At 40.3% G+C, this 21,966-nt stretch overlaps 6 protein-coding genes across 9 annotated transcripts in view; 5 read left to right on the top strand and 1 right to left on the bottom strand.

Moving 5' to 3' along the window:
* Window positions 1-1,887: 1,887 nt before the first annotated feature.
* Window positions 1,888-3,397, top strand: rasd2 (RASD family member 2). The gene is made up of 2 exons (XM_024272396.2): window positions 1,888-2,635; window positions 2,728-3,397. Exons 1-2 carry the CDS (start codon window positions 2,128-2,130, stop codon window positions 3,249-3,251), a joined length of 1,032 nt encoding a protein of 343 aa, XP_024128164.1. The 5' UTR covers window positions 1,888-2,127; the 3' UTR covers window positions 3,252-3,397.
* A 1,063-nt stretch (window positions 3,398-4,460) lies between these two features.
* On the bottom strand, window positions 4,461-8,334 carry rsad1 (radical S-adenosyl methionine domain containing 1). Its single transcript, XM_024271302.2, has 9 exons — window positions 8,024-8,334; window positions 7,807-7,940; window positions 7,523-7,727; window positions 7,086-7,451; window positions 5,848-5,911; window positions 5,630-5,777; window positions 5,347-5,401; window positions 5,162-5,265; window positions 4,461-5,084 (listed from the first exon to the last, which is right to left on the bottom strand). Exons 1-9 carry the CDS (start codon window positions 8,150-8,152, stop codon window positions 4,958-4,960), a joined length of 1,332 nt encoding a protein of 443 aa, XP_024127070.1. The 5' UTR covers window positions 8,153-8,334; the 3' UTR covers window positions 4,461-4,957.
* A 1,107-nt stretch (window positions 8,335-9,441) lies between these two features.
* Window positions 9,442-11,365, top strand: LOC112146806 (GTPase IMAP family member 7). Its single transcript, XM_024272817.2, has 2 exons — window positions 9,442-9,816; window positions 9,893-11,365. Exons 1-2 carry the CDS (start codon window positions 9,798-9,800, stop codon window positions 10,915-10,917), a joined length of 1,044 nt encoding a protein of 347 aa, XP_024128585.1. The 5' UTR covers window positions 9,442-9,797; the 3' UTR covers window positions 10,918-11,365.
* Window positions 11,366-11,485: 120 nt separating this feature from the next.
* On the top strand, window positions 11,486-14,521 carry btr02 (bloodthirsty-related gene family, member 2). Of its 2 annotated transcripts, none has more exons than XM_024272813.2 (7): window positions 11,486-11,622; window positions 12,821-13,098; window positions 13,176-13,253; window positions 13,334-13,576; window positions 13,653-13,779; window positions 13,853-13,879; window positions 13,958-14,521. In XM_024272813.2, the coding sequence occupies exons 2-7, from the start codon at window positions 12,832-12,834 to the stop codon at window positions 14,500-14,502; spliced, it is 1,287 nt and encodes a 428-aa protein (XP_024128581.1). In that variant the 5' UTR covers window positions 11,486-11,622; window positions 12,821-12,831; the 3' UTR covers window positions 14,503-14,521. The 2 variants fall into 2 exon arrangements, with proteins under 2 accessions (XP_024128581.1, XP_024128584.1); XM_024272816.2 differs by lacking the exon at window positions 11,486-11,622 and adding an exon at window positions 12,370-12,455.
* A 4-nt stretch (window positions 14,522-14,525) lies between these two features.
* cldnk (claudin k) lies at window positions 14,526-17,045 on the top strand. Its single transcript, XM_024272818.2, has 2 exons — window positions 14,526-15,042; window positions 15,648-17,045. The coding sequence occupies exon 2, from the start codon at window positions 15,777-15,779 to the stop codon at window positions 16,422-16,424; it is 648 nt and encodes a 215-aa protein (XP_024128586.1). The 5' UTR covers window positions 14,526-15,042; window positions 15,648-15,776; the 3' UTR covers window positions 16,425-17,045.
* Window positions 17,046-17,796: 751 nt separating this feature from the next.
* hgs (hepatocyte growth factor-regulated tyrosine kinase substrate) overlaps window positions 17,797-21,966 on the top strand; it is a 7,610-nt gene continuing 3,440 nt past the window's right edge. Inside the window, exons 1-10 of one of the 3 annotated variants that reach the window (XM_024272124.2) lie at window positions 17,797-17,972; window positions 19,181-19,265; window positions 19,434-19,509; window positions 19,844-19,936; window positions 20,454-20,574; window positions 20,652-20,704; window positions 20,833-20,901; window positions 21,041-21,165; window positions 21,368-21,479; window positions 21,596-21,694. In XM_024272124.2, the coding sequence (XP_024127892.1) occupies window positions 17,936-17,972; window positions 19,181-19,265; window positions 19,434-19,509; window positions 19,844-19,936; window positions 20,454-20,574; window positions 20,652-20,704; window positions 20,833-20,901; window positions 21,041-21,165; window positions 21,368-21,479; window positions 21,596-21,694 (870 nt within the window). In that variant the 5' untranslated portion in view covers window positions 17,797-17,935. Of the gene's footprint in view, window positions 17,973-19,180; window positions 19,266-19,433; window positions 19,510-19,843; window positions 19,937-20,450; window positions 20,575-20,651; window positions 20,705-20,832; window positions 20,902-21,040; window positions 21,166-21,367; window positions 21,480-21,595; window positions 21,695-21,966 lie in introns of all 3 variants that reach the window. The other 2 variants (XM_024272125.2, XM_024272123.2) reach the window with 2 other exon arrangements.

The following is a 21,966-nucleotide window of genomic DNA, read 5'->3' as shown; positions in this document are numbered from 1 at the left end:
TTCATTGCTAAGTGGTGCCTTCATTTATTTGGCTTCACGATGTCTGCTGCCAACATTTTCAGACCAAGTAAAAACATCAGTCTGTCCTTGTTTCCCATAGTGATATGAATTCTGGCTCTTCTCGGAGATTCAGGTCTTTTTACTACCTAATGGCTCTTTAGTTTTTGGGTTTTTTTGCTTTATTTAATTTATTATCAACTAAGATTATGCACAAAATACATGACTAATGGAGGCTAAAAATCTTGTTTTTAGTCAAATAAAGTGTATATGATGTTATCCCTTCCAATTAAAATGTACAAAATTAATGAAAAAAAGAAATAACTATTAATAATATAATTTTTAACTCTATACATTTTAAGCTTTTTCTTTTCTTTTACAAATTTGAATTGAAACAACACAAAACACTGCTACTAAAATCCAAAATACAAATTAAAATGTGCAAAACCAATTAATAAAGACGTTTATTCACAATAACAGTTGTCATTAAGAATGGGTGACTAGTAGGGGTATAGGAGGTATCAAATCAGTGATATCGCGATATTTTATTTTGCGATACTTGTATCGATTTAAAATGTTGACTAGACGATTTTTAATTAATAATTTATGAGCGTCCTTCAGTGTTTGACTTTTGGTTTCCACCTACTGAGCAGCACAGCACACTGATCCTCTTTGAGAAGAGTTTCTACAAAACTACAAGAAGATCTCACAAGAACCAACTCGTGTTAAATGTTAAGTCAGCCTTGCGGTTTTTGTTGTTCTGAAACATATACTACTAAGTTTTGGATGGTATCGAACCGAAACTCTGTGCCACATTCCTGCCAGTATAGAGTTGGAGCGCTTAATGTTGTGATCATTAAATAAAATGAATTTTACCCTTTTATTACAATGTGAGACATATAAATATTCAGAAAGAGTTTTTTTCTAAGTCATACTCTTAAAAAAAGTCAAAAATTGTTCTGGTACTGTCTTTAGATGTATCACGATATGTATCATATCGTGAGACGTGTATTGAGATATGTATCATGTCATCAGACTCTTGCCAATACACACCCTAGTGAATAGAGCTGTAAGATGTTTTAGGTCTTAAACTGAAAACACTTAATTATTTTTTTTTAACCAATATTCACAGTCCTGTCTAAAAAGAGTAGGATTTTCTTTTTCAAGAGTTTTTAATTTTAAGACGTCAGCTGAATCGATTCACGTTTATACAATTTCAGACCTTGAAACCAACTTGCTCAAAAGAAATTTGTACTTTTATAACAATTTTATGCTCCAAAAATGCATTTCAACCCAGAACCCCACCCTTCTTATGTCAAAAGGCAACGTTATGCTTACGTCAATGACTTAATATAAAAATGTGTTGGCGTTTAAACTCAACTGCTTGCAGGGCAGCAAGTTGATCAGTTTATCTTGCATGAAAATAGAGAATAATTTGATTTGCAGTCATTTCCCTCACAGACAAACATTTTTTTCCATTTAAATGTAACACTGCAGTGACGTTTGCTGAAGGGGCTGCAAAAGACTCATCAAGTTTCTATGAATCATAAAGCCAGTGAGCAACAGCATCTCCTGCTTATGGAGTAAGTCGTGATCACTAAACAAAGAGGCTGCATGCCGATGATGCAGCAGAAAAACCACAGCTGCAGTGATGGGTCAGGATGCTGTAAATAAAAAAAAAAGATGATTTTAGAGAAAATGCTGCAAAGTTCCTGCATTTCACACCTCCACTGGTTATATCCTCAGGGATTTGAGCTGTATGGACTCCATTCATTAGCTCATAATCTATAATTATCCATAATGAGTCAGAAAACATACGCATGCTGCTAAAAATAGATTTGAGACAGATTTTCTCCTCTTTGGTCAATTTGCATCTTGATCACTAAAATCTGATCAACTTTTCTGGATTGTTCTACATGTTTTTTCTTAAGTGGATTATTTTCCCCATGAGTGAAACCGTTAAGGGGAGGGGGGTGTATTTCTAAAAAAGGAGTACTTTCTGAATGAGGCTGATGACGCACACTCCGCGCACTATAAGAGAGGAGACCCAGATCCGCATCGGTGGACAGATGGGGCTGACATTGGCAGAATCCGACTGCAACAGCCTCTCACTACACTGACAACAGGGGCATGAACGCGAATGAGAAGTTTCAGCTCGCGGTTGATGGCATCCTGGGAGTGTTCCACTCCTGCGGCGACCTCCTCCAGGCGCGCGTTGCGCACCCGGCGCTCCAGAGCGCAGCTCTCTGCACCCCGATGCTGCAGCACCCCACCAAAACCAGCATCATCAAGTCCGTTAAAGGGTGCTGGAGACCACAGGATAAGAAGATGGTGAAGCGCAGGTCTTCAAGCTCCAGGGGAAACATCCAGTCTGCTGGTGACATCTCTGTGGATTTATCGGGTCTGATCAGTCACAGGAACTGTCACAGAATAGTTGTCCTTGGGGCGCCTAGAGTGGGAAAAAGTAATATTATTCGTCGGTTCTTGGGTGAGGAGTTTGAGGAGGGCTACAAACCAACGGCAGAGGACTTCTACAGGAAGCTGTTCTTCATCGGAGGAGAGGGGTACCAAGTGGATCTTCTGGATGCTGCGAGTGAGAGAGACTTCCCAGCAAAGCGGAGATTATCTATTCTGACAGGTGAGGCTGAAATGCTTTAATAAAACACTGAAATTAAAGAAATAACGATAATAAAGATGATGATTTTAATCTTTTTTCATCTTTATTTGCAGGTGACATTTTCCTCCTCATCTTCAGTTTGGATGACAGAGACTCTTTAACTGAAATCCACGAGCTGCTCACAGAAATCAGAGCTGCAAAAGCCAAATTACTCAAATCCCACCATCCCAGGATGGTACCGGTTGTGGTGTGCGGGAACAAAGCGGACCAGGACGCACGGAGAGCCGTCACGCGCTCGGATGTGACGGACCTCCTTGGAGAGGACGTCCCATTCTTTGAAGCGTCAGCCAAAACCGGCGCCGGGCTGCAGGGAGTCTTCCGAGCTCTGGCCGGACTTGGCGGACTCCCCGACGAGACCAGCCCGTCGCGGCATCAGATCGTATCCATCCCCACCTACCAGTCGCTGTGCGTCGACCAGAGAGGCAGGAGGAGGAGGAGGAGGCACTCGCGGGAGCCGGCTGCGCCCTGCGCCGCAGTGGACCCGCTGGCGCGCCGCCCGAGCTTCACCAGCGACCTGAAACTGGTGCTTGGATCAAGCACCAAGCAGAAAAAACCCGAGAAGTGTCAGATTCAATGAATCGTGATGTCTCTCCACAAACATATTGTAGTAGTATGCTGCAATGTCATTTAAGTAAAGAGTTATACTCTGGCACCGGCTGGACCAGTGCGCTTTTCTTGTAAAATGTGATGTAATAATAAAAGTTATACATTTTTGTCAAATGATTTTGTCTTTTTCATCCCATATTTAATAAATCAGCTTATAAGATGACCACCGACGTCATCAACAAGCAGAGGTGTGAGTTATGAGTCACGGACTTTGAGCATCTTCAAGTATTCACGATGCGTAAAACGTCCTTCACATTGCAGATCGCCCACTAGGAAGAGCAGATTCGTGGTGATGCAGAGACCTCATAACATCTCTGATGCAGCACCTGCTTCAGACGCTCTTGAGTCACCATGGTAACAAGTATTAATATCATCATCAACGGGGAATAAGCTGTTGAAGCATCATTTGTGAGCAGGTGGAAAGAAAGAAAAATCTGTTGCTTATATGGAAAATAAACCACTGATCAAATATAGTTTAAGGGTGAATCTGATTCTAAAAGGTTCAGATTCTCTTCAACACATCTTTACGAGATGTTTTTTTCAATTATTCTATATGAAAAATGTCAAATATTCATACATTTGAAATCAAATTTTAGCTTAATTTCATGATATCCAGACACATTTGTTCACAAATTATTATGTTTTATGTAATATAGAAGAAAGGAAATTATGCAATTTTCTTTTGTATAATTAAGAGCTTTTATCCGTATCTTGGAATCTGGAAATAAAAGCTAAGATGAACATGCACTTTCATGCTACGTACCTATTTGCCATGGCAATAAAATAAAAATGTGGTGAAATAGTCAGTGAAGAATAAGCAAAAATCCCATTTATGGCCAGACGTTCTTGATTACATCATGGATGAATGTGGATTTTTTTTTCCTGAAATGAGGTTTTTGTGCCATTTGAAGTCAGTCCTTTTGAAAGTCTTGGCAGAAGAACTGAAATCAGAACCAGAACCAAAGTTTTTTCTTACTCTAAAACAGTCAAAAGAAGCATATATTTACATGTATCTCATACTAAATGTCAAGCATGGCAGTAAAGATATAATTATATTGGCTTGTTTTGCCTCTCATTCAGATATAGACTTGTTTTTAATCAAATATAATTGGAGCTAAAATACTGGTTTTGAGTCCAACTTGAACGTGCACTATACATGCTTACAAAAAGATTATTTCGCTTTTTTTTTTTTTTTTACAATATTTAAGTTGAATTTTTAAACTTTTATTGTGTTTCGATACCTTTGACATTCAGAACAGAGTAATCATGTCCAGTCGAATTATGGAGAACGTTATATCACTTAGTTTAAATGTAATTTAATAAAATTATTTAATATATATTGACAAATCATCTGACCAGAATGCATCAGAAGTTTTAAAATAATAATAATTGAATGAGTCTGACTGTAACAAAACTAGGACAAAACCGCTAAAAGTCTGTACTTTTCAACACTAAAATAGGACATATTATTTTTACGTATGGGAGTTTGGAGTTAAAAAATAATAATACAATCAATCAGGATTGTTACAAATATATTTATTATAAAAATGCTTTAGGAGAGCAGACATTTCCACACTAATATCTGCTTCTGTGTCAGCTACAATTGTATTGAGCTTTTTTCTCTTCTCACATGTCGTCTTATCAATAAAGACAGAACCAAAATGATTTTTTATTTCCCTATAACCTCCATTGGAGGTCTGGGTACTTCTTTAACTGTCGGCATCTGTGTCCTTGCAGCTCTGCCAGGAGAGTTGGAAGAATACTGTCCAGTAATCCCAGTCCATTCCACGAGCAGCGCAGACCCCTACAATTAACAAAATAATTTATTAATATCAAGCAGATTTTAATTGTTTTCTTTGTGCAGTTGCTATTAATCATCACCTGTCATCCAGAATGAGCTGTCCGCCCAGCAGCAGCTCCTGGACTCGCATAGATTCCCCAAAAACTTCATGAAGGTTCATTTGAGGGCAAAACAACTCCCAGTGCTAAAAAATTAATATAAAAAGTTACTAAATGCTGCATGTCCTTGACGATGGAGAGAAATAAAAGTTTCACTGTGTGTTTACCTTGTGACTAATGCCGTCAGTCATTCTCATTCCCATCACTAACACCTCCTCCAACCTGCCGAACAGCAGCCATTCAGATCAAACAGCATCAAGGACGAGTCTGATGAAAGCGTCTCATCAGGACAGAATGTTCAAATGACCCAGAGGTCTCTGCCTCCCACGGACGAGCTGTGATTTCACTGTTACAACTCACACGGTCGGGACATTTCTGCAGCTCACTTGTGCTAATGCCAAAAAAATATTGATTACAAAACATGACACCCTTGCAAGCGCTACAGCTCACAGGTCAAGACGGCCCAGCTGGATCCGCCTCCGTGTGCCGTGTCCCATCTGCTGGACTTCACGGATCCAGACGTCAGGCTCCAGAGTCTGAGTGCGGGCCTCGCGGGCAACCACCCCCTCCCCGAGAGGAACGAACCGCCCGTGAGCTCCTATTGGACAATACAGCCTGTATGACCACAATTAAGAGTATTTAGCTTCTTTCAGTGGAGAAAGTGTTACCTGGACCGACGCCAATGTACTGCTTTCCTCTCCAGTAGCTCAAGTTGTGGCGGCTCTCCGAGTTCTACACAACACAGGAAGGAGTGTTACTGACATCTTCACAAGCAATATGGGCTGAAGGAGAGGAGCCATCTGCCTTGTTGATGGACTGATATGAAGATGAAGCAACACAAACATGGAGTGTAATTAAATGTAAAATAAGGAAACCTTTGAATTTATCATTTTGAGCATCATGTAGTTGATAAACACAGTTTAAACCACATCTGGGCAAAAAATACTAAACGTTTCAAAAATCTTTCCTTAAAAAACACAAGAATTTGTTAAAGTTTTTGATAGACTTCTCTTTTAGGTATTTTAGACAAATACATATATTTTTACAAAAGTTTTTGTAAGATTTTATCCCCTTGTTAGGTACATTTTCCTTTTTGTCAATAGTTTGCATCACTCGCTATGTGAAAAATTGTTTATTACAATATAATAAATGTTTTTATTTAAATTGTGTCCAGTCACAAATCAAAAAGCCATCAATTCAGACTTTTAGAAGTATAAAAGAGGATTAGGGTCATGGAGAGGGAAAAAAAGGAAATTTGGAAATAAACTCAGAATTCTGATTTAAGGTCAGAATTCTGACTATAGACATAGAATTCTGAATTTAATCTCAGAATTATGACTTTTTCTCATAATTTTGATGTTAATTTCAGAATTCTGCTGTTTTTTTTAATAAATCTGACTTTTTTTCAGAATAATGGCTAAAAACTCAGAATTCTGACTTTTTTATAGAAGTCTGCTGCTTTTTTTTATATAATTCTGACTTTAATCTCAAAATTTTGACTTTAATTTCCGAATTCTGAGTTTTGTCAGAAGTCAGCATTTTTTCTTTATAATTCTGAATTTTTTTCCCTCAGAATTCTGACTATTTTTACAGAATTCTGATGTTTTTTGTTTAGAATTCTGACTTTTTTCTCAGAATACTGACTTTAATCTAAGAATTCTGACTATTTTTTCAGAATTCTGATGGTTTTTTTTTAGAATTCTGACTTTTTTCTCAGAAGTCTGAGTTTAAAGTCAGAATTCTAAGATTAAAATCTGAATTTTCCATGGCCTTTTTTCCTCCACAGCCCCAATCCTCTTTCATATATAAGCAATACTAAGCTTTTTTTGAAACATTATTTTCTTTCATATTTTACACTTTTTCCTGGCTTTTTCCAGAGACTTCTAAATGCTAAACTTTAACTTACATTTCTGGCAAAATTGGACACCTCATACTGAACAAAGCCGTGCTGGTGAAGAGTCTCTCTGGCGTGTTGGTACATCTCTGCGGTCACTTCCTCTGCAGGCATGCTCACTCCTCCACTTTGCACTTGTTTAAAAAGCTGTGTGCCCCTCTCAAGGGTCAGTTGATACAGAGACACGTGGTCATCGCACACAGTAAGGAGCTCCGACAGCTGTTTTTCCCAGGATTCAGCGGTCTGTTTGGGTAGTCCGAACATAACGTCCACTGACACCCTACCAGGACACAGCCTCCTGGCCTCTTCTATAGTTTGCAAAGCTTCATGTGAACTGTGGTCTCTTCCCAGACTTCTCAAGTCCTTGTCTCGTAAAGACTGAAAATAAAACAGAGTTTGTCAAAGCCTGCATCAACAACAACTGAAGGGAATCCAGAGATAATATTTACCTGCACCCCAATGGAAAAACGGTTCGCCCCTGCCAGGTGAAACTCTTCTAACTTCATCTTCCCTGCAGGAGTCGGGTTGACCTCAAGTGTAACTTCAGCCTGATCCGAGAGGCTCGCCTGCTTGGAAACCGTCTCGAGGACTGCAGATATGGTGGACGGATCAGCCAGGCTTGGAGTTCCACCGCCAAAAAACACTGAGGTGATGCTACAAGTCAAAGACACATTACTGGAGAATTGCATTCATCAAACTGACAGGATAAATGAGAGAAAATCATGATAAGTACCAGGAAACTTGACTGAGCTGCAGCAGCGTCTCAGTTTCCCTCTGAAGACACTCAGTCATGATGTTGTCCTTGTTTTCTTTGGGAATATACTTATTAAAATTACAGTAGGAGCATCTTCTGAGACAATAAGGCCACTATGGAGACAGATATGTAACATCGACTATTATGAGATTAGAGGTCAAATACATGCGTGTGTTTAATCAATCAAATTCCTCACATGAACGTATAGAGAGGCCTCCTGTGTGAGGTCAGGTTTAGAGGCACATTCACGAACATCTGTCCGGACTTCACTGAAGAAGCGGCGGAGGACGCGAAAGAGGACCGGAAAACACGTACTTCTGATCATTCTAGGGTTCAATTGTAAACAAAACTAAAATAAATTTCTTCAATTCAAAAAAATTACAAAGAATACTTTTCATTTTTAACCCTAAAAGGTTGAAAGCTTAGTAAAATACCACTACTAAGCTAATAGCAGTGTAAAACCTATCACGCATGCGTGACGTCCGGCAGCAAAGCCGGAAAGAGCCGGAAGTACATCATTGCGTAGTTCATAGTTTGTCCACAGAGTGGCGCTGTTTGGCAGTATCTTGTTACAAAGTGGTCAACCCAACATAAAACAAACAAATGACATAAAAAGGTTAATTAAAATGAAGCTAATAATTAAAATAGGGCTATACTAATTAGAAATAATAATTGTAAAAGCTTTGAGTAGTCTAATAGCTTTTGATAATTTGTGATTGTATTTTTTTTTCTGTTGAGGCCACATTTATTATCTATTTTTTTTAAGATACTACACCCAACTTTTTTTTTCCTTTTACTTATGTAATATATTTTGCTAATATTATATTTACACTTACCATATATTTTTTAGCGAAGCGAAAGATTGGGTCATGAAAGACAAACAATATCCTCTGTGCCTAGAAAGCAACAGTATTCCCAAACATTCCCATAAGATCTGTCTGTAGATCATTCCAAAACATGGAGAATATAGGAAAATCCACAAAAAGCGTTCTCCTTTGTCTTGACAAAAAGAGCCCTTTTTACAATCATCAATTCGGAGGAAGTGAAACAGAATAGATGTTGTGGCCTTTTTGTCACACTTTTTAAAATGTATGTCAAAATGTATCATCTCAACTAAGTAGTGTTTCCAGTAATATTTGTTAATGATTTTTTTCATGACTAGGTCTAAATTAAACCGTACAAGATTTTAGCTCATGTGTATGAAAGTTTCAATAATGTATGCTGAATTTCACAAAAATGAATCAATTTCTTGTCCAATAACCCACATTTGATCCTTTTAACACAGCAATAAAATTTACTGCAAGTTTAAGCTAATAGATAAACAGATAAAGTAAAGCAAATAGAATAATTTTTTGGATGATAATAGAAGTGTTTTGTGAATTTATTTATTGTCAAATACAAAGTGACCTTAAATGTGCTGTCCCAGCACACGATAACTAACAAAGGCGGTGACTGGATCATCCAACCCTCTAACTGGCAGATGAATGTTCAAACCCACTGAGCTACAGTCAAATAAGTCATCAATTGCTTTTAGCTGCAACTAGAAACAAACACAGTCTGGCGCACTTACATAATCTCGTCAGCTAATGTTTGATTTAGAATCTATTTCATAGCAGAAAACCAAAATAAACAAGCACAGAAAAGAGTTGATGAGCTGGTGGCGTGGGCTGAACAAATCTGCCTTCTGTACTGTATCTGGGCGAAACAAAGGGGCCATTTAACACCCACAAAGAATATTATAAATGCTCTCAGCATTACCCTTATGGTTGACATCATGCGGCTCAATACATATTAATTGTTTCTGTAATTAGCGGACAAATGTCAATAACAGTGGATGTGGTCACTGCTAGCTGCTAACCTTTAGGGCTTTTTCCAACTGACATAAAAAATCTGCCAGTCTGTGTCTACAGTCAAAGACAAGAGGAGCCGTTGATGATTATGCTGAAGAAAAGCAAGAAAATATCGCTCAGATGGATAAAAGAACCAAGGGTACGTTTTTTTTCCCTTCTTTTTTAAAATGTTCAGCAGATTGATTTGATCTGTTTTATATTGACTTTTTCTGCAGGATCTGCTAAAGAGTTGAGGCTGTTGGTGGTTGGAAGCAGCGGACCCTCTCAGTTCCAGCTAAGTAACGCCATCCTCGGCAGGGAAGTGTTTCAAAGTGACACGACCAGCATTTCAACAAGTGTGAAAAATGTGGGGGAGCTGGCTGGCAGACGAGTGGCTGTCATCAATGGACCAAACATCTATGATAAGGACATGTCTCATGTAAAGAGAGTGTTGGAGCTGAGGAGATCCAAGTGCTTGTGCATACCCGGTCCTCATGCCTTCCTTGTGGCCTTTGATTTGGATAAAATCTCCCCCAATGACATGAAGACCACCACACATTTGAAGAAGCGCTTTGGGAAAAGCTGCTTGAAGAACTGCATGGTTCTGTTGGCCTATGAAGGGAATCTGGATGGGGTCGCTTTGGACAACAAGGTGCGGAAGACTGACTGGCATCTACGGGAGCTCGTCGAGAAGTACGGAGGACGATTTCACATTTACAGGAAGAACTGGCAGGACAGAAGCCAGGACAGAGAGCTGCTGCGCAAGATTGAGCTGATGGTGGTGTCATCAGGTGGGGGGCACTACTCCAACAGAACGTTCCAGAAGGCGGAGGAAAGCGTGAAGAAGGAGGAGAAGAGGTTACGAAAGAAGAGGGCCATGGAAATAGAAAAGACGTGGAGTAAGATGGAGAAGCAGTACATAGCAGAGGAAATGTGCATCCAGAAGGACACGTACATGGCCAACGTCAGCGCCGAGATCCAAGCCAAAGCAGAGCTGGACAATGAGTGGCTCAGAACTTCCCTCGCCAGGGGCCTGGGGACCGGTATGCTGGTTGGGGCCGTGATGGGGGCACTTTTTGGATCTATTGAGGGTCCAGGAGGGATGGTGCTTTATGGCATCATAGGTGGGGCTGTGGGTGGATCTGCAGGAGGAACCGCTCAGGTGGCAATAAAGCGAATGGAGAACAGAGTGGCTCCACCTGTCAGACTCAACTTCAACTCAATCTTCATCAATCGCTTCTTTGCATCTTCTCGTGCATGAACGATGTCCATCGAGGCAGGAAAGGAGACATTTATTTTGCATTCAACCAGCGTTTTCTCACTGGGGTCACTTAGAGGTTGCTAAGTAACTGTAAGAAGTTGCTAATTCCTTTTAAGAAAAATTACATTTCCAAGGAGGAGAATAACAGGAACGTACCAGACTTAAATGCATTATTTTGTCAGTAGATTCAATTTTTTAACTGCATTATCTGTCAAAGTCAGACAAACGAGAAACAGACGTTGAATTATGGTGGTAACAGTAAAATGAGCCGCTTTTCTCCTCAGAATCTACGTTGATCGTGTTAAAATTACAGTAAATCAAAGAACATAAACACTGAAGCTTCGATTAACTGTAGAATCATGTCTTTTTCTGATGTTTTTCCTCATTTTGTGCATATATTTGCATATTTTAGTGTGTAATACTCACCATGCCACAAATAAACGAAACTGAGGATCAGTTTTACATTGAGTGTGCACATTCTTGCCACTTTAGTCAAACTCCAGCATTTCCTGCTGCCGGACCTGAATCGTAGCTCAGGTGACGCAAAGGGAGGAGTCCCACGCCACATTTGCCAGCGACTACAGCACTGCCCCTTTCTTAGACAACACACAGACACCTGAGAGCACCTGCCGAGCGTAGACAAGTCTCCTGAAACTGTAAATACAAGCAGCCCTGAGAGGGGGAAAAAAAGGTCAACAAGAACAGGTAAGACTGCTCTCACCTTGATCACTTTGGAACATTTCTGTTTTGAAACATCTTTTTCTCTCGGTCTTGTTATTCATTTCAACCTGTTGCATAACCAGAAGCTTTTATGACTACATGAAAGAATGATTGTGGAAGAAAAGTTTTAAGTTTTAAAAAGAAGAAAAATAAAAGTTTCAGAGATGCAAATAAATTGTTTCTGGCTCTTTTTCTTCTCTATTCTGCTGAAACGACGGCTTCCTGTTTGACTGCATATTTATCTGCCTCAGTTGGCGTTATCTGCCCTTGAACACAAGGAACTCAAACGGCGATGACAGTCATAAAGAATACCCAGACAAAGGAGAAAAAAAAGGGGCAGGGCTTAGTTCAGGAAAAAAAAATAATTTGTGCTGTACTTAATGTATTGAATATTAAAGGTTTAGTGTTTTAATATTTCACATTTGGAGTCTGAAGGGAGATTTTAGTCATTTTTGTTTGCAAATGATAGTAATAAAAATATTTACTGGCTGAAACTGTCCAGCTTGGATGCTTATGTAACTCCTCTGTGACCATAAAACCCGTAATGATTAACAGGGATCGTTCCTTTTATTTGTTCACTTCTCTCCCAGAGTCTCCATTGTCATTTCTGGACTGTATGTTCCGCACATGCAGGAATGTGAGGCATGGGAAAAAAATGCCTTCTATTTTATTTTCAGTTTGCCTATAGTCTTGTTCTTCAAAAGAAGTCATTTTCATTTTATTCCCTTCAGCAATTCCCTGCGAAACCAAATGAAAAGCAGTGATTTACCTTCTTGTGTCAAGATTAATCAATAATCAACTCCATGCTTTCCATACTGGTGAGCTTTTTAACATCAGATGTCATGTTATTTGTCATTAATGTAATGAAATGATCTGAATTAAGCTTGGGTTCTGTTTAGTTCTCAAAAGTATTAATTTGAGTTTTTTTTAGTATAATTTTACTTTAAGGCCAGAACAAAGTACAGATTCTGACTCTAACTTATAAAATAGACTGCATATTTTGTGACTTTCCCTGCCATAAAATTATGTAAATACAACTCAAAACCCACCTTAAGTTAGCAGCCAGCCTGGAACTTTAACACAGGAAAAAAAAAGTTTCCTCATACCAGTGATATTTTTAGTTCACTTTACATTTATGTACTATTACCATCCTACATTTTTTCATTTTTATCATATTTTATAGTTTTTTTAGGTATGGCGTCTACGGTGAATCTCCACGAGAAGCACTTCCTGTGCTCCCTGTGCAGAAACATCTTCTGCAACCCCGTCACCACACCGTGCGGACACAGCTTCTGCGTGTCCTGCCTCTCCCAGTTCTGGTCGCGACACCAGTCCAGATACTGTCCGGAGTGCAGGCGGCTGTTCCCCGACAGGCCTAACCTCAGTGTCAACCACATCCTGGCAAATGTGGCGGAAACCTACAAAAAAAATCGACCCCAGAAACCCCCCGATGAAGAGCTGGTAACATTTACCCAGTCATTTTCAAAACACACAAAACCTGAACATTGTGTGTTTAGTTGTTTGTGTTTCCTGTACAGGTTGTGGATGTCACACAAATGATTCAAGAAAGGCTGCAGAAGATAGACCGGCTAAAATATTCTCTGGACATTCAAAAGGTCAGTTAAAATGTTTATAAAAACAGGATTAAAAACATTCCTGAAAATATTCATCTGATTGATGAGGATTTCCTGTCAAGAGTTCTTACCTCAGAGAGGTGCGAGAGAGCCAGAAGATCTTCTCCGTCCTCGTAAGCGCCATGGAGAAGACCCACAAAGCAGTTGTTTCTGGAATTGAGGAGAAACAAAAAGAGGAGGAGAAGAGAGTGGATGCTTTGATCAAGGAGATCCAGCAGGAGATCCAGGAGCTGAAGGAGGAGACGAGTCAGACGGATCTCCGGATCTCTGCCAGCCAAAGTGATGACGTGAAGCAGGTCGCGGTGGTAAGCGTCTACTATAAAAGCAGCGTGAGAAGAATGATGTGGAACGGTTGTGATGAAATATTTCTTCTCACTGAAGACCTCGGAGATGAAGGACTGGTCTAAGGTTACCGTGGAAACCGACCCTTGTATTGGGGTCACCAGAAGAGCTCTGTCAGAGATCCTGGAGAAGACCAAAGCAGAAGTCAACAGACTTGCTAAAGCTGGTGAGTGAAGCAAAAACATCAGAAATGTCTTCATGCAGCAACAAGTTCAACTTTTTTTCTTTTTCATCTTCAGAACTAAAGAGAGTAGAAAAGTATTCAGGTAAGACTTTTCCACAGAGGTCATACAATGATTTTTTTTGACTGATTGATAACTTTTTTCCCCCTTTCTTCCTTCCAGTGGACGTCAACCTCAGTGCTAAAACCGCACACCCCTCCCTGTTTGTGTCAGACGACAGAAAGCAGGTGAGGCTCACGGATAAGCTCCAGGAGGTACCGGACAACCCCAAACGCTTCGACCGCGTGGCCGACGTTCTGGCCAAGGAGAGCTTTAGCAGTGGGAGGTGCTACTGGGAGGTGGAAGTGGGGGAGAAAATTGAGTGGAAGCTGGGAGTTGCCAGACAATCCATAAACAGGAAGGGCAAGTTCACCATCTGCCCCGCTAACGGCTTCTGGATTCTGAGCTTGAAGGCTGGAGGCCAGTACATAGCGAACACCTCTCCAGCCAGTCTGGTGGCTCTGGAGCACCGGCCCAGGAGGGTGGGAGTTTTTTTGGATTACGCCGAAGGCCGAGTGTCCTTCTTCTGCGCAGACACGGGGATCCACATTTACACTTTCACAGATAAGTTCAGCGACAGGCTTCATCCTCTCTTCAGTCCCGGTCGACTGCATGGAGGGAGGAACGCAGCTCCTCTAATGATCAGTTCAAGTTTCTGCAGCATCTGAGCCCAAAAATGCTTCTGTTATTGTATGTACTTGATTCGAAATCATTTTTACAATCTGCTGTGAATGAATAGAACTTCAAAGTAACTTGAAAAGTAGCATGAAAGAGAAGAAAAAGCCTCTCATGAGAGCACAAGAGAGTCAAAGACCAAAAAGAGGAGAATGAGGGGACTGCTGAGGTGGATGTGAGGGTCGGGACAGAGGTTGACGAGGAGGGGAGGGCGCTGCAAGACAGCAGGGTATTGTGCCTGGACACCAGGCACTGGAAGACACATTCAAGCACATTCACACACTGACACGGCCGTGCACGCGAGCGCATGCTTCTGCCCACTGCTGCACAGACTGGCGCTGGCATCTCAGAAAGCGACGGCGCAGAGGACGAGCGCTTCTTTCTGCCCTTCACCCCCCAGTCTCTGAGACAGAGCGTCCCGGCTCTGCAGGCCGCCTGTTGACCGAACTCAACTCTCAGGGCTGGAAGGACCAGAAAACCAACCCGTGGATCATCATCAGAGGGAGCGTGACCGCTCAGCATCTTCATCAGGGGTAAAAAATCAATTAATGCATTAATCAAAATAGGCAGAAATGTTACTTCTGACAATCAGAAAGCATTGTATATTTATTATTTTAATCTGAAATATTATCTTATTTTGTAATTAGAAGAAACTCTAGTACCTTCCAGAGTTATTTTTTTCCTTTAACTCAATTTTTGTCTTTTAATATTCACATATTGTATGATTAATTAGTAATTTTATCATCTTGAACTCTTTATTTGTTTGAGGATTGGTGATTTTGACAGTTTTCTAACTGTTTGATGTCGCAGCTTTAAATCTGCTTTGAGAGCTGGGATGAACAGATGACACACAGGTCGTGTTGGCCCACTCTTCAAGCCTTCATAAAAGCTGCTTGTGTTCAGAGTCCTCTCGTGTTTTTCTGAGACAGTCCACTTGCCTGGCGAGGCGTAGCTTGACACCCACATCTGTGTGAAAGGAGGCTATTCTCTTCGCTGGAATCTGCTTAACATGGGACTCAGCCCATTTCCAAATATTTATGATAAATATATGTTCGATTAGACTTGCAAAAGCATGCCCAACTTCACAACTGTGAAATCTGCTACCATCTTCTAAACATTTCATTTTGTTTTGTTTCAGTGTCCTCGTCTGAACTGAGCTGATCTGATCATCACCCCAGAAGTGGAAGCAGAAGTGGACCCCAACTTGTTTTTGTGGGACAAAAAGTCTATCTGAGATTGAGTTAGATACGAAAGTGATCTTTTCATCATGGCAACCACTGGCATGCAGCTGCTGGGCCTCATCATGTCCATTGTGGGCTGGGTGAGCGGGGCAATAGTCTGTGCCATCCCTCTGTGGCGCGTCTCTGCCTTCATCGGCAACAACATCGTGACGGCTCAGATTATCTGGGAAGGTCTTTGGATGAATTGCATAGTGCAGAGCACGGGTCAGATCCAGTGTAAGGTGTACGACAGCTTGCTGGCTCTGCCCAGTGACATGCAGGCAGCCCGTGGCCTCACTGTGTTCTCTGTCCTGCTCTGTGGTCTGGCTCTGGCTCTGGCGGTCCTCGGAGTCAAGTGCACTAAATGCATAGGTGTAAACAGCCTCAAAGCCCGAATCGCACGCATCTCTGGTATTTTTTTTGCCGTCGCCGGTTTCCTGTACCTCGTTCCCATCTGCTGGACTGCCCACTCCATCATCAGGGATTTCTACGACCCGCACGTGGCGGCTCCACACAAGCGTGAGCTCGGCCCGGCTCTCTACATCGGCTGGGGGGCCTCGGCGCTGCTCCTCATCGGCGGATCCCTGCTGTACGCAGGTTCCAGCCCTCCAGGCATCCCGGGCTCTCCCACCTTCAGCAGCGGAGAAAGCAGTCCCCGCCGGGCCCCTGCAACACAGGTCAAGGGTTATGTCTGAATGCCCTCAAGCTCCACAAATCCACTCTAAACAACGACCAACCCGTCTCTACTCCTTTTGAATTTGACCCCTCTTGTTCTTCCACATGTAGTGCTACTCCAGATTTTCTTTGAAAGGCTGAATAGGGTCATTTTAATTTATTGTATTATTTTATAGCTGATATCTTTTAATAACAAAAGTTTTTTTCTGTCTGAAAAATACAATAAAAGGCATGTCCTCCGCAGAGGAAAGTGTTCACATTTTTACAAATATAAAAAGTGATTCGAAAAAAAATTCTTGATCTCCGTCTTTTTTTGTTTGTGTTTCTTTCGCCAGTGGTACTACACTTCATAGAAAACTTTTTAACATAATTTTTTTTTCACTCATTTATGTAAACACGTTCCTCACAGAAGAACAATTGAACAATGGCAGAGTTTATCCCTGTGCTGCCACATTGTGTGCGTTCTTGTTCACATCTTGTCTTTTCTATTTCATTAACTTTTTTTTTTTAATATTGTGGCATTCTGTCAAGTAACAAGCAGCAGGAAAATTAAACCACTTTCACTGTGACAATGAGTGTGGGCTGTAAATACATGCCTATATATAACTCACACGAGCATTAAAGGATGATTTTTTATAATTCTTCTTAGTCATGTTTTGTCCTTGAGAACTATCGCTGTTCAAACTGTGGATTTATTTTAGCTCTGAGTTCTGCAGGAAGTGTTAGGACGTTCATCATTTCATGGGGTTTTGTACCTCCTGTCCGTAACAGGAGATGACAGAACAACACAATTGAGCATTACAACACCACAATAACAATGGACTCCAGTGTTCTAAGTGCCAGGTAGTGACTCATGCATGACCTAAGTAGGCCTATACCGTAATGTTAGAGCAATGCTGTGCAATCCGACATACAGTGAGAGAAAGACTGCTTAATTTCTTCAGGAAAAATCTAATATTTAATGAAGTAATAAGATATTGGACAATAATCAATCACAATCCGTGCTGTTTGTGAATTCCCCAAGAGATCAATCAAAAGAAAATGTGTCACTTCTCTGAACAAACACGAGAAATATTTTTATGTTTTTGGTCAAATGATCATCACCTGTTCACTACATTGCAGAAAAGTTTGTTCAAGCACACAAAAACACAATCCACAGCGTATTTTAAGTGAGGAGCTTAATCCACCTGATAAAACAAAACAAAAAAATTACATATTTTGAACAAAACAAAACAAAAAATATCTGCACTTAAAATAATTTGACGTGTGGTCAAAACTTTCAAAGAAAAGTGTAATTTAATTTCCTCATCCAGCTGTGCGTCTGTAGCTTTACTGAACGCCGCTAGAGGGAGACATTTGTCAACTCGCGCAGTCTCTGTCCCGGAAGTGGGAAGTAGGAAGCGCTGTAATACACAGCTGTTCTCCGTGGCGGCTATAGGCAAGCTAACAGGCTTCAAGTTGGGAGTGAAATATCGGGAGTGTCTGATCATCCGTGACACATCGATAGCCGTTCTTGGAATCTGAAGCAAACATGGGAAAAGGTGGTGGCACATTTGAGAGGCTTCTCGGTAAGTCGACGGGAAATGTCTCCGGTTAACAGCTTGTTATCCAACTATGAGTCAAAAGTGCGACGGTTGCGGAGTATTGTTTTGACAGTCACCAGGGCTTTCAGGCCAACAGGCTAATTTTAGCCTGCGAACAAAGTCGCCACTGTTGTTTAAAGGCCCACTTTGACTCTTTTTTTAAAATTATAAATATTTTTATTAAACCGAATAATACATCTACAAGATATATACGCCGATAAATTTCGTCAGCAGCGCTGCCACGCCGACGTTTCGCTGTAACTTACGGAAAAATTATGTTCATATATGCCAAGCAACATCCTAAATTTAGCTGGTAAGGCTAGTGACTTGTAAACATCTGAATATGATCCACGAAATTATACATTTAGCTTAGTCCAAGTGTTAAAAGGCGTAATGTATGGACTACTATAGGTTAGCTAGCTAGTTAGCTAGCTAGTTAGCCGGCCATAACACGGACATAAATACTCTTTAATCTCCGGACTGTGCTATATTTAGTTGTAACTTAAATATACATTTTGTGTCACTGTCTTGGACTAGTGAAGTTTACCTCAGAAAAATAATACCCTCATTAATTTAAATATTAATTGTGTAATGCAAAGTAAATGTACCAGTTTTGCAGTAGATATTTGGTTATTTCTGAATTATCTGACATGACAGATTATATTAACTATAATAGAATTGGAAAATCGGTTTCTTTAAAGTTTAACCACATTGGATTTATGATCTTCACTGTTTAAAATTGATAAAACTAATAAACAGAATTCAAGTTGACAATATCCCATAATAAATCAGTATTTAAAATGTGATTTTTGTTTAATATATGATGTTTGCTAGCTATTTATGTAGGGTGTTTATGTTGATTGCAAAGGTTTGAACACTCATCAGAAAATTAGATGTTTGCCAAAGTTTGGTAAGGAGAAGTTCATGAAGCCAACTTAAAATAATTTGGACCTCCTCAGGTGGCAATGGCTCAGATATTTTACAAAGGAATACTTTGAATTGAATTTTCCCCCCAGGAGTAGTTTTTTAACAAATAAAAAAGGTTTGAGGTCCTAAAGGAACTGAATGAAATGTACTCAATTAAAGGATTAAAAAAAAGTTACATATATTTAAAATAATTCAGAATACATCAGCCTTTTGAATTCACAGTTGCATGCATTCTCAGTGCTCTTAATTATTTTTATTTAATGCAGATAAAGCCACCAGTCAGCTTCTGCTGGAAACCGATTGGGAGTCAATTCTGCAGATCTGTGATCTCATTCGTCAAGGAGACACACAGTGAGTTACTCAGTAAATGTGCCCCGACATTCATTATTTTGCCATATAAAAGGGCTTTTTTTAAGCTAATCATGTAAATATAAATGTTACTATGACAAGAAAATTTGTGTTGAAGACTTGTTGTTTTTAACTACACTTATTCTGTGCTAAATATTTTTCCCTTTCAAGAGCGAAGCATGCTATTGGGGCCATTAAGAAGAAGCTGAACGACAAAAATCCTCATGTGGCTCTCTATGCACTGGAGGTAAGACTCATTTACACTCGATCTGTTCAACAAACTATCCTTAATACTAGAAACTTAAAGACCCACTTTGATTAAAAAAAAAAAAACGTTTTTAACATATTCTAGTGGCATTGTTCTGATTATGGAGGACATATTTAAAGAAATTTGTGCTCAAATAGGAATTTGAGTATTTTTGTTATTCAAATTGTTGTAAAGTAGGAGCAGATGAAAAAATGTAGTCTTATAGAACTTATTTATAGTATAGAAAAAACACTTGGCGGAAATAGAATAGAATTTCCCTCTCTGTATTTGTGCTCCATAAACTGAAAGCTTTAATAGATTTTTGCCTTTTTAGGTTCTGGAGTCGGTGGTGAAGAACTGTGGGCAGACTGTGCACGATGAGGTGGCGAGCAAGCAAACCATGGAGGAACTAAAAGAGCTTCTTAAGGTTAAATTTTGCCAAATTGTCAAAAATTATTCTTGTTTTTCAGCTTAGATTTAAATATTGACAAACCTCCCAATCTCTTAACACTATGAAGCTATTTTTGTTATTAAGATTGAGATTTCAGAATAAAATTGTGATTACAAAGAACAAGGTGAAGCTGCATTTCTACACAATTGTTAGGAATACCTCATTAACCCCTTTGAAATGCCAATGGGGAGGTTTTTAATTTTAGTTTGGCTAAATGGTTAAGTTTCTCCGTCATAGTTGTGTGACTACAGGCACAGTAGCTAGTCATATTTGTTTGGCTGCTCACCGGGTCATGTGACTCTGCTGCTGAAGCCTGATTTGCTATCAACTTCCTGTTGAGGTTATTGTCTTGTGACAGAAGGGACTTCCCACCTCACAGTCCTGTATGCTGTGTTTGTGTTGCTGTTACTGAACGACAGAGCAAGAAAACAGAAGGATCTTCTATGTTTTGACCTATATTGTTGACACTAAATTGGCCTGTTGCCATCAGAAGCAGACAGAACCGAATGTCAGGAACAAGATCCTCTACCTGATTCAGGCTTGGGCTCACGCCTTCCGTAACGAGCCAAAATACAAGGTTGTTCAGGACACTTATCAGATCATGAAAGTTGAAGGTAAGTGTACCTCGGGGGTTAATATTCTGCTATTGTTACTGGACTTGTTAAGCATTTCTTTAATCTTTTCTCAACAGGTCATGTTTTCCCTGAGTTTAAGGAGAGTGATGCCATGTTTGCAGCAGAGAGAGTAAGACATCTTATTTCACTCATATTCTCTATTTCTTATGGCACTTTATCCCCTAAAAGTCATGAATTTAGACTTGGAAAAGTGGAGTGAGGACCCAGTATCTCACATGTCCCGTCTGCTTTACACAGGCTCCAGACTGGGTTGATGCTGAGGAGTGTCACCGGTGCAGAGTCCAGTTTGGAGTTATGACGAGAAAGGTGGGCCGGCCTCCTTTCTAACTAGGCCACTGGGAGATTTAACGACTTTGCTCGCGTGGCGAACTCAATTTGTGTGGTGTGTTTGCTTAAATCTCAGAAAAGCGACGTCTTATTTGGTGTTTTTTCCTCACTTTTCCAGCATCACTGTCGAGCCTGTGGGCAGATTTTCTGTGGAAAGTGTTCATCCAAGTACTCCACTATTCCAAAGTTTGGCATTGAGAAGGAAGTGCGCGTGTGCGAGCCCTGCTTTGAGCAGCTCAACAAGTAAGTCTACTGACACGATGGTGAAAGCCTGAGTTTGTGTGAAAACAGAAACATGTTTGTGATGTGCAGTGACCAGAAAATGTGTTTAATCTACAAAGTTCTGCTAGTTTTTATCTGTTGTTTGGAGAGTTGGTGTGGATTCAACAGGCTCTCCTCTAATTTACGGAGTTGTTTTTCTTCCCTGACCCCTTTTCTTCATCAGCCACCCCTCCCTCTCTCCTCCTCTTAGAAAAGCTGAAGGGAAAGCTCCGTCTACAGGTCCTGCCGAGCTGCCCCCCGAGTATCTGACCAGCCCTCTGTCCCAACAGTCCCAGGTAATCATTGTGGGAAAGAAAGATTTTTTTTTTTTTTTCCCTTCTTCACACCTATCTAAACAGACCTTTATCTTTGGTTCCTCTTTTGTGACTCTGATACCTTTTTTGATGGATAGATGCCTCCAAAGAGAGATGAAGCAGCCCTCCAGGAGGAAGAGGAGCTGCAGTTGGCCATTGCACTTTCCCAAAGCGAGGCTGAAGAGAAGGAACGGATGGTGGGTTGAAGAATTTATTCATTTATTTTCCTTTTTGTTTTAGATTTCGTGGCCACTTCTACATTTAGAATTTCCTCGTTCATCGTCAGGGCTACATTCTAAAAATAGACCGCAATAAGTGAAATCCACAAAGTAGAATTGCCAATGTTTTATTTAAGGCCTCACTACATGCTTTATTTGGACCTGTCTCTTTCATTTCAACTCTCAAAGTTCACACCTTTATAGAAAATCATTCCTATTTTCTAGAATGAAAGCAAAGACCAATTAGGATT

The sequence above is a fragment of the Oryzias melastigma genome, linkage group LG8 (genome assembly GCF_002922805.2).
Source record: "Oryzias melastigma strain HK-1 linkage group LG8, ASM292280v2, whole genome shotgun sequence".
In the NCBI taxonomy this organism is placed as follows: Eukaryota; Metazoa; Chordata; class Actinopteri; order Beloniformes; family Adrianichthyidae; genus Oryzias; species Oryzias melastigma.
Note: the sequence above shows the minus strand (reverse complement) of the source record. Positions and strands in the feature narration are given on the sequence as shown.